The sequence below is a fragment of the Petromyzon marinus genome, chromosome 47 (assembly GCF_048934315.1).
Source record: "Petromyzon marinus isolate PM22_M1 ecotype Great Lakes invasive population chromosome 47, UKy_Petmar_22M1.pri1.0, whole genome shotgun sequence".
Lineage (NCBI taxonomy): Eukaryota > Metazoa > Chordata > Hyperoartia > Petromyzontiformes > Petromyzontidae > Petromyzon > Petromyzon marinus.
Genome location: NC_133713.1, coordinates 4,227,728 through 4,241,132, shown reverse-complemented (window position 1 = coordinate 4,241,132; position 13,405 = coordinate 4,227,728). Strand labels below are relative to the sequence as shown.

The 13,405-nt window shown below is 49.2% G+C and overlaps 1 protein-coding gene across 21 annotated transcripts in view; it reads right to left on the bottom strand.

Annotated features, from left to right (window-relative positions):
• Nucleotides 1-809: 809 nt before the first annotated feature.
• LOC116952595 (rho guanine nucleotide exchange factor 7-like) overlaps nt 810-13,405 on the bottom strand; it is a 33,534-nt gene continuing 20,938 nt past the window's right edge. For 19 of the 21 annotated variants that reach the window (XM_032972102.2, XM_032972082.2, XM_032972090.2 and 16 more), the window contains 11 exons: nt 12,763-12,909; nt 11,404-11,490; nt 10,960-11,038; nt 10,436-10,572; nt 9,436-9,681; nt 8,756-8,843; nt 7,212-7,304; nt 5,827-5,940; nt 5,005-5,104; nt 4,552-4,606; nt 810-4,039 (listed from right to left, as the gene is read on the bottom strand). In XM_032972102.2, the coding sequence (XP_032827993.1) occupies nt 3,917-4,039; nt 4,552-4,606; nt 5,005-5,104; nt 5,827-5,940; nt 7,212-7,304; nt 8,756-8,843; nt 9,436-9,681; nt 10,436-10,572; nt 10,960-11,038; nt 11,404-11,490; nt 12,763-12,909 (1,269 nt within the window). In that variant the 3' untranslated portion in view covers nt 810-3,916. Of the gene's footprint in view, nt 4,040-4,551; nt 4,607-5,004; nt 6,153-7,211; nt 7,305-8,755; nt 8,844-9,435; nt 9,682-10,435; nt 10,573-10,959; nt 11,039-11,403; nt 11,491-12,762; nt 12,910-13,405 lie in introns of those variants that run through there. The other 2 variants (XM_032972084.2, XR_012947035.1) reach the window with 2 other exon arrangements.

Sequence of the window (13,405 nt, the reverse complement as noted above, 5' to 3'; positions counted from 1 at the left end):
GATGCTCAGTGGCAGAGCTAGCGAGCCGCAAGCACTACTTCATGGGGACGTCAAACTTGGGTTGTCTTTCTGGTGGCCTCGCCCCCCGCCATACGAATGTGGAATTTCCACCGCTGGCTCAGGAATGTCACCACACTCCCGACACGAGCTGTCGGGCTTAAGCAAGGGGGGGAGGGGGTCCCGTAGTTCGCAGTGTAAACAGAGACTGAGCACTCTTTCACGCCAACAGGGTGCGTGTTGTACTGCTGAGCCACAGACACATTGAATTGTGTAGAGGTAAACTTGGGAGCAGACAAACCCCATTGCCTTAACCTGAGCTGACTAGCCACCATCCACTAATACAATCCCCCTCACTCACCCCCTAACCCCCATCCCCCTCGCTCACCCTCTAACCTTAGCCACCAGCTCCCTCACTCACCCCCTATCCTTAGCCACCATCCCCCTCACTCACCCCCTAAACCTAGCCACCATCCCCCTCACTCACCCCCTAACCCTAGCCACCATCCCCCTCACTCACCCACTAACCCTAGCCACCATCCCCCTCACTCACACCCTAACCCTAGCCACCATCCCCCTCACTCACCCCCTAACCCTAGCCACCATCCCCCTCACTCCCTAACCCTAGCCACCATTCCTCTCATAGACACTCCTCTGACCACCACCTTTGGCGGTCGTTCACTCGCAGTTTCTGTTCGTCCCATGCGCCTGGCGCTCCTCACTCCACTTCGTTCCCCGCGTCCAAAGCAAAAGACGGGAATCCAGGCGGTGCGGCCCGAACCCCAAGAAGAAAAAAACGGGAATCCGACGACTCCACACGTCGTTCGACTTTAATTTATAGCGTTGAGATTAAGCATCGGCAGTAGGGAGATACATTAAAACATTGATACTGATAAAATTCATTACAAACTTGGACATGTACATAAAAAACACGAGATGCTCAGCGGATGCGGGGCGTATTTACAACGCGACGCATTCTCTCGCTGTTAAAGTGACGATTCCAAACGGTTTCCGCACGGCGTACATGTTAACTGCATTTCAGACTTTGTTCAAACTCTGACCTTGCTTCATAAAACATACAAAAATACATCAATGGGTGCCTTTATACATGCAAGCAAAGCGTTAAAAACACGGACCCAGAGGAATATACAAATTCTGGAAGGGCGACTTGTCGTGACAGCATCTAAGTCGCGTTGACAATGACGAGGTGAATCAACAAGCGGACACCATCAAATCTGTAAACGATGAGACAATCCCATCACGGGAGAATAACGGTGCGTGTCCCCAGGTGTTCCCCATCAGTGCATCACTGCTGCTGTCAGGTGGTTAAATTTACTCGAATTTATTTCGGTGGCCTAAGATAAGAGTACCACAGCGCAGTTCTTCAAGAACTGATGTTTCTTTTTGCGTAATGCACAAAGGCTGTGCCTTTTAATCACCTTCGCGCTATTGTTTTAAAGCCACAGCTTCGGCCCTCATCACCGCAAAGCACCCATGTCACCCGACCACAACCTGGGGGCCTCAGTGGCACGGCAAAGTGATTGGGGCAGTGCCCAGTCGCATAAAACACACAACTGGAAGTTCTACTTTCTCATTTAAAGCAGCACAATGAGGGAGGGGGGGGGGGGGGACTTACTCAAGGTATTTGATGCAACCAGCCCCAGCGCCTCTTAACATCCCTGTAAGGACATCTCTCTTCCCGCACCAGAATGTATCAAAAAAACCAAAGCAAGGCAGCTGAATTGCCTGGAAGAGATGGGGTGCATCACGGAACGAATTTTGTGACTGAAGCAAGGTGCACGCTCTACGGCTGACGTGTTGGTCACCTTGCATCGCGACAGTCATGATGAATCGGGGGCGATTTTAAAGCGATTATTGCCGGAAAACGTTACCGGCAATGATTGCCACACCATTCTAGAAAAATAAGTTGCCGGAATCTCATTGCCGTTACAACTTATAATCAGATTCGGGGTCACAAGAATATCCAAGGTTGCGTACTCTTTGCACAAACCATTGTTCCATCACAGTTCTATGCCAAGGCAAACCCAACATATGTCTGGCTGCCAAAATAAAAACACCAGCACCAATATCAAGGCAGCTAACACTAGGCTTACAATAGTATTCAGTTGAGTGTGCGACCAGGAAAGTGATGAAGTGGAAAGCAGCCCTGCAGCATCCAGCATGATACCAGAGTGCGAGTTGATGGGACAGATTTCCCTGGCGCAGATTATTTTAATCACTGTGCCTGCACTTTCATTCTCCATTCCCGGGGGATATTTATCCCCTCTCCATCCCCCCCAAATAAAATAATATACAATGCCATAGTGCAGCCTGGGTAGTACTTGAAAGATAGACTGCTTGGGGATATTTAGGTGTCGTAGAGTTGCCGTTGGCTGCGAGGTGGCCTGGAGATGAAAAGATGGAAGTACAGCAATGGATTCTTGATATCTGTGCAGAGCTTTGAGTGTTAACCCCTCCCCCCTATGCGTGGTGTTTTTTCTTTGGGCTCCAGTTTCCTCCCACAAGAAGCAAAACTCTCATTACCAACAGGCAGCCACGAGTGTGACGGCTGCGTATTAGCATGTGCTTGTGCGTGGCGACAGACCGATTGTGGGAGCTGCCTCCACAACCATCATAAAGTTCAGAACACGTCATGTAGCAGGCCACCTCAACAACAGTGGCAAGAAAGCCACAAGAAAGCTCACTAGGCCACAAAGCTCAGCTCGAAATTGATCTTCCAGCACCAGATGCCGGTGTAATGTGAATTTAGCATTGTGGAGTTTGCAGGACAAAGAAAAAGTTATGTAATCTCTGTAAGACGCAGAAACATTGTGCTGGAAGTGATACGTTTCTCCTGCAATGACTTGTTGTGGTGACGACCTCAGTGGGACACAAGTGACTTTTCCACAGCAGCAACCGAGTGACGCGACTCCGTATCTAAAAGGAGCAGAATCCGATGTGTTGCTGACAGAGAAGACGGCATTATATACCCCCCCCCCGTGTCAGACAGCACCACACTTCAAAGGTCAAACTCCCGTGGCCGAATACAAACAAATGAATCATCTTAATTAAAATTGACGTTATCCATGATCTTGCTTCCCACACACAACCACAGCCCCGTCCAAAGGTATCCTGTAAAACGACATCTCAAAACACTCCTACTCTTGATAAAATGTCAGTCTGGTACAATTATCCGAGACACACATCATACGGTACTCTCCGAGAGGCTTGAGGCCCTTTGGATATATTTCCTGAACACTAATTGGCAATCTTTACGATTCCTTAAAGATACTTGCATCGTAAAGCACACTCGTAATTCTTGCTCTGTGCGGAACCCATCGGCCATAACTTACACCAACATAAGTACAAAAATGCAGTAACATTATGTAATCGGAGGTAACAACACTGGTGAAATGATCGTCAATTCCTGACACCAAAGACAACAAAAATGTAATGTAACACTTGCTAATAAAAAAAAGTGAGGCTTTTGCAGTTTTCCCAGGCTGCACCGTGGTGTAGCGTGCAGTGCTGTTGGGCGTCCATGGGGGGAGCTCCTCTCATGCAAGCCACCCCATCATGGACACTCGCCAAATGAAACGACCCATGCAGTGGCTTATCCATGGGGGGGGCAGGGGTGGTGGTGGTGGGGGAGTGCCTGGGGTAAACGAGGGGGGGGGGGCCTCTCTTCACCTGCGATCGCGGCTAACGCCTCCCTGGCAGAGGGTAGCTCGACTTCGGGTGGTCTGGCACCACGGAGCCCGACGCCACAACACCCATGGCTTACGTCCCCTCACGCGTCTCCAGGACGAGCGGCGAGGCGCTCCCCGGGAACACGCCGCTGCTTTCCGTAAACATGACCGTGGTGGAGTTGGCGCACACAAGTGCATATGTACAAGTCTCTGGTCCCAGGCCTACTCCGCTAAAGGTTCGTTTCGTCCCACGACGCGTCATTCGGGACCTTGAGGCACCGCTTGAGGATCTTTTCCAACTCCTTCCGGGACTTGGCCTCTTCGTCCAGGCCATGTCTCAACCGCCGAGTCTCCTGGGAGAGGGGCAGCAGCCAGAGCAAAATCCGTGTGGATTAAATGCACATCTCAATAACCATGGTGAATGTGGCCAAAATAGACGATGGGGTTAAGCCCGAGTTGAGATCAAGTTTGGAGCCAGATTAACCGGTTAAAGTTTGGGATTTTTATTATGATTCTAACTGATTGTTTACCCAGGAAAGCCGCACTGAGTCTCAATGACTTTTTACCGATTTTTTTTCAAGAGTGGCTGACGATTGCTATTTATATTCCCAATTGGAATTTGTGGGTATTTTTTTTTATTGAGCAAATTTGGACAATGAAGCCAGCACACAACGGCCTACTATTTCGAATGACATCACAGGATCTTTAATGTAGATTGCGAAGAAGCAGCCGGCGCACATGTCTATGGTTGACACACCGACGGTATGAATCAGGGCAGCTGCTGGATTTGAACTGTGAACGTCTGCAACGAGTGGTGAAGGCAAAAGCGCCGGGTCGCGTCACCGTGTGGAGCACGAAGAGATACCTGTCTCAGCTCTTGTATTTGGTCCTTCAGGGCATACACAGTGTCGACCAGGCTCCTGCAGGTGACAGGGAACACACGTGATTAAAAGCAGGCTCCTCTCTAAGAGGCGATGGACTTCAGGTGAGGTCCCACACATGTTGTGTCAGGGGCTGTGACTGGAAGGTTGGGCGTTGACTCAGCTGATCGTCCCTCCTGGGTCTATAAAATGATTACCGCATTGTAGGAAGATCAACAGTGGATATCCTATGGGAAGACTCACGCCAGAGGAATGTGGAATTTTCGCCATTAGGATAAGGCCTATAAACAGAACATGAGCAGGAAATCCCATTGTCTTGACAGGAAAGGAGTTGATAATTGAAATATTTCCGAGTCTCAGGATCCCACTGAGAGCGTGAGGACCAACTGCCTCTGCTTCTCTTTGCCCTCGGTGTTTGGTTGAGCAGCGCCACTCACTTCTCCTCCGTGACCGTCTGCCCATTGCTCTTCCTCTCCTCTACAATCATCTTCTCTTCTTCAGGAAGCAGCACTTGGGGGGCCACGTCCTTGTTACAAACTGAGGGCAGCAAGAAGGCACTCGTTCAAAGCACTGGGCAGTCACCAAGGCATCTGGACTTGCCAGCAAAGCTGACCACAGCCAGATAGCAACAACCGCTCAAGGACAGAAACTGTACAAGTTACATTAACGTTCATCAACGCATCGATTAAAAGTCAAAGCATAGTTGAAAGCGTAAGTATAAGGTTGCAGCAGACTTGCTCTTTTAATTTTCAGTTATCTTTAAATTGGCATACGAGCCCCGGGTGTATGGAACATGCGAATGTGCGATCACGTATATGTGTATTTAACATCACACAAAGGTCTGCATGCATGAAGAAAGGCTCTAACCCTTATACAGACCACCATCTCAAAAGAACTGACCTGTGGCCATGTTGTTCTTTAGACCACAAATTTCAAGAGTTGAGGAAAATATGGCCATCCCAATGGAGGCAGCTGTGAGAAGAATATACAACTATCGACTGCTTTCGTCCTCAATAAGACTCATAAGAACAGTCAACAATGTTCACAGAAGTGACAAAATGGCCACACACTCGGTTCTTTCCAGCAGGTGGTCTCAGATAAGGCTGAGCCGTTTTTGGACATGAAAGGACACCTCGTGTTATTAAATCCTTTGTTGCCAGCCTGAATTGATGTGTCCGTTGTGATGGGCTTTCTTATCATTTACATATTTGAACGGGTGTGTGCATGTGTGTGTGCATGAAGCTAAGCAGAGGCAATACGGAGGTCAGCAGAGTCCCAGCGAGACAGGCTGGCGTGCCTGGCCATCCCCTCTGGCCCTGCCAGCTCACAGTCAGACAGAACGTGGTTGTGCATCAGGTCAGTCGCCTGCCAGGCTGCCGGGAGGAGCCGCGGTTACCCGGGACGGGAGGTCCGCGGCAGGGAGTCAAGAAACACATGGGGAAGGGAGTGCGAGGGGTTCATACGTGGAATGCAAGACAAACAAACACAGGAAGGACAAGAGTGGGAGCGAGAGGGGATTGACAGGAGACGAGACAAAGGGGTCGGTGGGATGTTACGCGGGGCGGTGACGGGGACAGGAAGGAGGCTGATTGAAAAAACACCAAATTAATACAACGTCGTGCACCACGCGTGCAATGTGCATGCGAAACGAGACAGATTAAGACAGAGCGGCCACGAAAAAATGCGCGACAGGGGAAGGGCAGGTGTGGCTAAACGTATTGGGGTTCATGCTCAAAGTAAAATGAAACAAAATGCAGGGAAGACAAAAAAAATCAAGAAAATGACCACAGACAGGACAGAGACAAAAGAGACACGTTAGTCCACAGGCACCCCACGAGCCTCCTTCACCAACGCACCGACCTCTAAGCTGTCAAGACAAACGCTGAGCCCCAGAACATCGACCGCAGTCCTCAGGGACCCACGCCCTCGGCCATCACGTACACCAAGCCACATTGTACGTATGTATGCTGAACTAATTTCGCACCGTACGTAGCCAACCATGCTAATCGGAGGTGTGGACATGGCAACTCTTACTCATCTTTGTTCTAGAGCATGGGACACAGCCGAGCAAGAAGACAATTACATAAATCCCACATCATTTTTAATGCACCTATTAACGACATGACTGAGAATCTGGGAGATCATAGCTAACATGGGAAGCTGAAAGGAGAGGTCCCTGAGGTCGGTAAGTTGTCAAACACCATGGGGGAGTTTAACAACCACACTCATTTAAGAATCTCAAAGTGGCACGACAGACTCAAAAGCAGACTGAATGACCCAATGAGAGATCTTGTTGCGTGAACAGGAGCTATGCTGTGTACAAGCCTTGTGTGTGCGATATAAGCAATGCCCTGTGTGTCATGTGTGCTGTGTGTGGGCTATGTGTGTGCGCTATCTGTGTGCGCTATGTGTGGGCTTTGTGTGTGGACTTTGTGTGTGTTCACTGTGTGTGTTCACTTTGTGTGGGCTTTGTGTGTTTTTTCGCTGTGTGTGGGCTATGTGTGTTCGCTGTGTGTGTGAATTGTGTGTGTGAGCTGTGTGCGTGCGCTGTGTGTGCGTTGTGTGTGAGCTGTGTGTGGGCTATGTGCTTGCGCTGTGTGTGAGCTCTGTGTGTGCACTGTGCATGTTGTGGCTTGGGACCCACTGGAGTTGAGTGTCTGCCGGGTCTTGCCGCTGGTACAGTACGCCTCGATCACCTTCAGAATCTGCGTATCTTCTTCAAGCGCAGCTGCGGAACCTGCACACAGAACACACAGCATTACCACTTGAGCAGTGGATTTTTAAAGATCAAGCACAAGATGCTGCCACGGCCAAAGCCATTGATGGATGCCACCGCACCTCATTGCCAAGGCTTTCTACCACTCTGTCAGATCCCGCAGCTGCTGCACAGTCGACACACGACCTCCAAGATCTACCGTCAAGTATCCCACCGACTGGTTCTTGGGCTTCCCTCGATCTCCGGACTTGTGGAGACCCCTCCAATCCTGCACTGCAACACGTGCCACCCAGCGCAGCAGTTTTTTTCTCGTCAAAGCTACAACACTTACCTGCCTTCTTCTCTTCCAGACTTCTGCATTACCAGAATCCGTCTCAGACACAGCAGCTCAAAACGCCAACAGCCTCTCTCTTCAAGCTGCCTAGGGTCCAAGCTCTATCTGGTCCGCACAGTAATCCAGCGAACACTCCCACCTCAATTACCCTTCGTTTACACTACATATTCATCTCTCTTCTCTTGCAAAATGGTCTCCGTGGCCCATCAACACCTGCCCTGCAAAAGCAACGTGCCTTTTGACTTAATTTTCACAAAGCTCCACATTGCGGATGTTAACACCGTAAAGCAGTAACATTTGTGAATGTAGTCTGTCTTGTTTTGTAGACAGATCTGCATCAATTCACCTCCCTGGTGATTTCAATAATTGTTGATATTTCACGTCTCAATTCGATACAATATAGTTATTTCTCCAATATTGTACAGAATGTAGCGACAGCCAATGGGTGGAGGGGTCATGTGAATCCGTTTTTAATGTACATCTCAAAAACCCCAGATGAGTAATTTACATGTAATCTTTTAGCATCAGGGTATTTGGCTAATACCAATTACATTGTGCGTTTTTTTAGCTATGGGAGGAAACCTGAGAACATGGAGGGAACCCAAGCAGAAGAGGGGGAGAACATACCTTGTTGGGAATCTAACGCAGGCCCTTAGGGTTAGGGTAGAGTAAGACTGAACTTGGGAGTGAGAGCAAGGGTGGAGTGAGGGTGGAGCGAGGATGGAGTGAGAGTGAGGGTGGCGTGAGAATGAGGGTAGAGTGAGGGTGGAGTGAGAGTGAGGGTGGAGTGAGGGTGGAGTGAGAGTGAGGGTGGTGTGTAAACGAGGGTGGAGTGAGGGTGGAGTGAGAGTCAGGATGGAGTGAGGGTGGAGCGAGGGTGCAGTGAGAGGGAGGGTGGAACGAGAGTGAGGATGGAGTGAGAGTGAGGGTGGAGTGAGAGCAATGGTGCAGTGAGGGTGGAGCGAGAGTGAGGGTGGCGTGAAAACGAGGGTGGAGTGAGGGTGGAGTGAAAGTGAGGGTGGATTGAGAGTGAGGGTGGCGTGAGAATGAGGGTAGAGTGAGGGTGGAGTGAGAGTGAGGGTGGAGTGAGAGTGAGGGTGGAGTGTAAACGAAGGTGGAGCATGTGGGACTTGCGTACTCTTCCTCACAAAGTCCTCGTCTGACGGTTTCCGTGTCTTGCGAGATGGCAGCAGCTTCTTCATGGTTTTCGGGCTCCTGCTCAGCTCCTGCAGGTGTTTCACAAAGGTACAGGATTGTATGACGGTATTGTTTTGCACGGTGTGTGTGTGTCTGCATAAGCACATCTTACAATTTAAATATAACATCTAATGCAAACTGCGTCTCCAGATGCAGTATACATTACTTAAATAACAGATATTTTTTCATAATGTTAGCAAGTTTCTTTTAAAATAAACAATTCTAGGGGAACATTTACCATAGATTTTTGTCACAATCTGGCCATGTTTAGGTTCCGATTTGTTAGAATATAATTGTTTTATTTACACTATTTACCCAGGAAAGCCTCACTGAGTTTCTTGACTCTTTTTCTGGAGGGTCCTGCCAAGTTTTCACAGTCGGGGACGATGTCACTGCTGTGTGTAATCCCAATTGTTTAATTTCCAAGACAATTATCAGCATTGGGATGTTTGACCAATACCAGTTACCTTTGCGTGGAAGGAAATTGGTGAACCCGTAGGAAGCCCACGCAGGTTAAGGGAAGGACATACAAACTCCACATAGAAAAACGACCAAGTCAGGAATCGAACTCGGACACTTTTTTTGCCGCGAAGCACTTGTGCTACCGCCGTGCCGCCCCACCTCCTTGTAAATGAGCGCGGCGGAGGGGCGGAGCGGCGGTGCCGGGCGAAGGCAGCTCAAGCTCCAGGGCTTGGCCGTCTTGGGCGGCTCCAGGGGCCCCCAGGTCTGCAGGTGGACGTGGTGTGCGCCGTGACTCCCGTGGCTGCCCGCAAGTGGTAGCGTGCGGTAGCCCGGATTCACCGGCAGCAGCTTGGAAGCCCCGTCCGCGTGCTTCCCTGTCGCGCTGGCTAAGACGGGCGCCGGGAGCTGAAAGGACACATTAGCTTTCGACAGATTCTTATATATTTTTTTCTCTCTCCACATAAACCATTATAATTTAGGCCCAATAGTGCAACTGGCATCATGTCACAAAATGTGACTTTCACACACACACTCTTGTATGAGGTCGTTTGTCACACGACAGTCAAAAGCAATGAACCACCTGCCGGGATCTCTTCAAGTGCCGAGTGTCTGCTGCTGCGGTACTGTGTCCTGTAGAGCGCTTTGAGATCCTTGATGAAAAGCGCTATATACATGGAATTATTATTGAGTGACTTTTTGGACGACGTAGCTACCGAGAGTAACGTTTGTCGCATGACAGTATTTTTTAAGCCTCACAGCTGGAATTTTGCCACATTCAAATGCAGAACCAAATTTTTTCGTGTATTTTTGTTCTGTGAAACCATGAGCAAATGGCTCAACAGTAGCGCCTTTGCCGCCATGCAACAACCATGAAATAATGGTGCCGTGTTGCTTCACAGCGGTCGTTAAAGATACCGTGATGTAATTCAAAGAAGGGGATGCCATCGTGCCGGCATCACGGTGCAAGGTTGCCATGTTTTAAAAATTACTTGCAAACTACTTCAGTTCAGTAAAAAACAGATATTCCATCGTCGCACGCTACTGCGAAAACCAAGTGTGACTCAACAAGTGGCATAATAATAAAAAGATTAATAATACTAACAGCTTTGTGTTAGACAGGGTGGGTTTCCCCCAGGCATGTGTGGCCATGGTACCGCACCGAGTGCGACTGTGTGGACTTGAGGATGCTGGCGCCGCCATGCGGAGTGGTGCGGCTCTGCCGGTGGAGGTGCTCGAGCCAGGCCTGCACCTCCTGTGGGCCCTGGCACCAGACCAGCATGCGGTCCATCGTGTTCCCTGTGGGCGGCGTGCACGGCAGCGACTCGCACACAACCGCGTCGGCAGCGCACGTGCGACTGTGCATGATGAACCGCTTGCACTATTTCAAGCGTGATATTTTGATTTAACAGCGCAGAGGTGTGTGTGTGTGTGTACAGCACTGCATGTACAAAAGCCCTCAGCTTTATCCAGGACACGTGTTAAAAGTAACTGAATGTGTGGCCATTTTTATAAATGAGTTGGGAAGACACATCTGCCGCAGTAGTTCGGCAGACGTATATCTTAAACGCATGAGAATTGGTGTTAATTCATTCATCAATGCATCGTTCCATGCCTAACAGTTCGCGTATGGGAGACGATGCTCGTGTTATTCTCTCTGTTATTGACAGGTGTCGAGCAGTTTACCGTTAATTTCAAATGCGTTGCGGTAGACATCCCCGTCCTCCATCTTGGTAAAGGACATGCCAGTGAGCGGGAACTTTCCCTGCAAACCAAGAGCGCTGAATCTGACTCACGAAATGTGGCATCGATAACCCTCACCCGCGTGGGTGAAGAGCATCAGACCTCAAGACTTTAGGTGGTGGTATTGACAAGGTCAGGAGGCGGAAAGGAGGAGGGAAGGAGCAGGACCTGATCAAAGGTAACATGAAGGAGAATAGAAAACATGGAAATCATGGGGGAAGCAGAGGGGAGGTGAGAAGTAGAGGGTAGAGGCAGAGGCAGAGGAGGAAGGAGGAGGAAGGAGGAGGAATTCGGAGGGGAGGTGACATGGAGAAGGGGTGCAGGTAGGGAATAAGTGAGGAGGGGTATGCGGGAGAGGAGGGGGGGGGAGCAGGACGCGGAGGTTACCTGGAAGATGAAGCCGCTCATGCGTGGGCTCGCCGACAGCAGCACCAACACACTCGGGAAGAGCAGCAGGAAGCGCTCTGTCCGGTCCTGCTCAGCAGCATCCCAGCGCACAATTAGTGTCAACATTTTTTGGCGTTTATCTCCAGGGTGTTGAGTGACACTTAAATAGCAAACACGTGATGATGCGTGTACTCACATTACATCTATTACATGTACAGTGCGTGTTTATACAATAGACATCGCACTCGGCCAAACACACAAACAAGTACAAGTAGAGGCGGTTAAATTTCGATTTAAAGCTTTCGTGACTGCAATGATTCATCTTCTTTGGTTCTTTCGGTAAAGTCACGTAGAATGAGAATAAAATAATAAATTGATAAAATAAAATAACACAATAATATTCTCACGACGTTTCGGCCACAACACAAGCGGCCTTCATCAGGTGAAGGGGCGAGATTGTCTGGTAGGACAGCGCTGTCCTCCAGACAGTCTCGCCCCTTCACCTGATGAAGGCCGCTTGTGTTGTGGCCGAAACGTCGTGAGAATATTATTGTGTTATTTTATTTTATCAATTTATTATTTTATTCTCATTCTACGTGACTTTACCGAAAGAACCAAAGAAGAAGTACACGTAGTGAAATGGTGCACACCGCGGGTTCTGACGGAGTGTGCTCTAGCTCTAGCGGTTGCAGATGTAGTGAGCAGTGAGGCTACACTAGAGAGTTCAACAAAGTGAGACTTCCAGCGTGTGTGGGTGGATGGGTGGGAGATCGTTCCAAGTGAAGCGGCTGTCTGAGCGAGAGTGTGCCTGTTCAAAGTTTTACTGAAGGGGCAGTCACATTTTGATGGTTTTGGGACAGAAGAGCAGAGTTACTGTTGGAGTATTGCATAATTTAGAATGTGCAGGCCAGGTATCACTGGGATTAACATATTGCAAACAGAGATAGCGGTTAGACATTTTGTGGCTTATAACTTTCTCTGTTTTTATGATTAAATAAACAGGTATAGTTGTAAACGGCACACATGCTTCACACTGTTAGCCTAAACACCATGGAAGCTGCTCGATGACCATCATTGTGGCTTTGTGGATGCATCATCGCAATCATCAGCTGTGATTAATCCATTGCTGGAAGAAAGGCCTCTCATCCTGCCGCCACCTCTCGCGATTTTACCATGATTTCACAATTCACCGAGCACATGTGCGCGAGACAATTTCACGCAAAGCCAATTTCTTGATTTCGTGCGATGCTCAGCGTTTATCGCTTCAATTGTGGCCCCCTCCGCTCCACACCCAGCTGCCGAGACACGGGTCACTCTCGCGAGTGCACAACTTCCTGCCATGACGGCGGCAATGCCCACCTCGCTGCCAGTCGCCTGCACCACGGCCTGGCTCATGTACACGATGCTGCCCAGTGCCTTCATGTCCTCGCCCTCCCAGCCGCGGATCGGCTCCGTCATCATCTGTAGCTCCAGCTCCTTGCGCTTCCTCATCTCGCGGCACTGCGTCTGCGAGCAGCATAGCGGACGAGGTCGTCACGGTGGTCTGGGTCACCTGCAGCGCGTGTGTGTCATGGGACCTAAGTGAACTCAGGATTTAATGAGCCATCGTGAGAGATCGCGTCACCAAGTAGTGATCTTTCATAATTGATTTTTGGGGTTTGGACGCGTAAGGATCTGCCCAAATCTGTATCATGACTTTTTAGATATTCCTGATCATGCGTGACATTGACTTAAGCGAAATATCACGTGTATATATATGCTAAGTTTGGTTGTGAGAATTGTTATACAACTTACCGGTGAGCTGAAACAATAACAATTGGCACGTTTAACGCTTGTACACCATGCAACAGTTCATTTGTTTGGCTGCATTGAGTTGTGGAGGGTATCTAATTACATACATATGGCAAGATCATTATGTGGCATAACCTAAAATGCAACTACGAATTGTAATACTATCTATGGGACCTTTTTATAACTGCTTAACCAAAGCTATAAGTGTTTT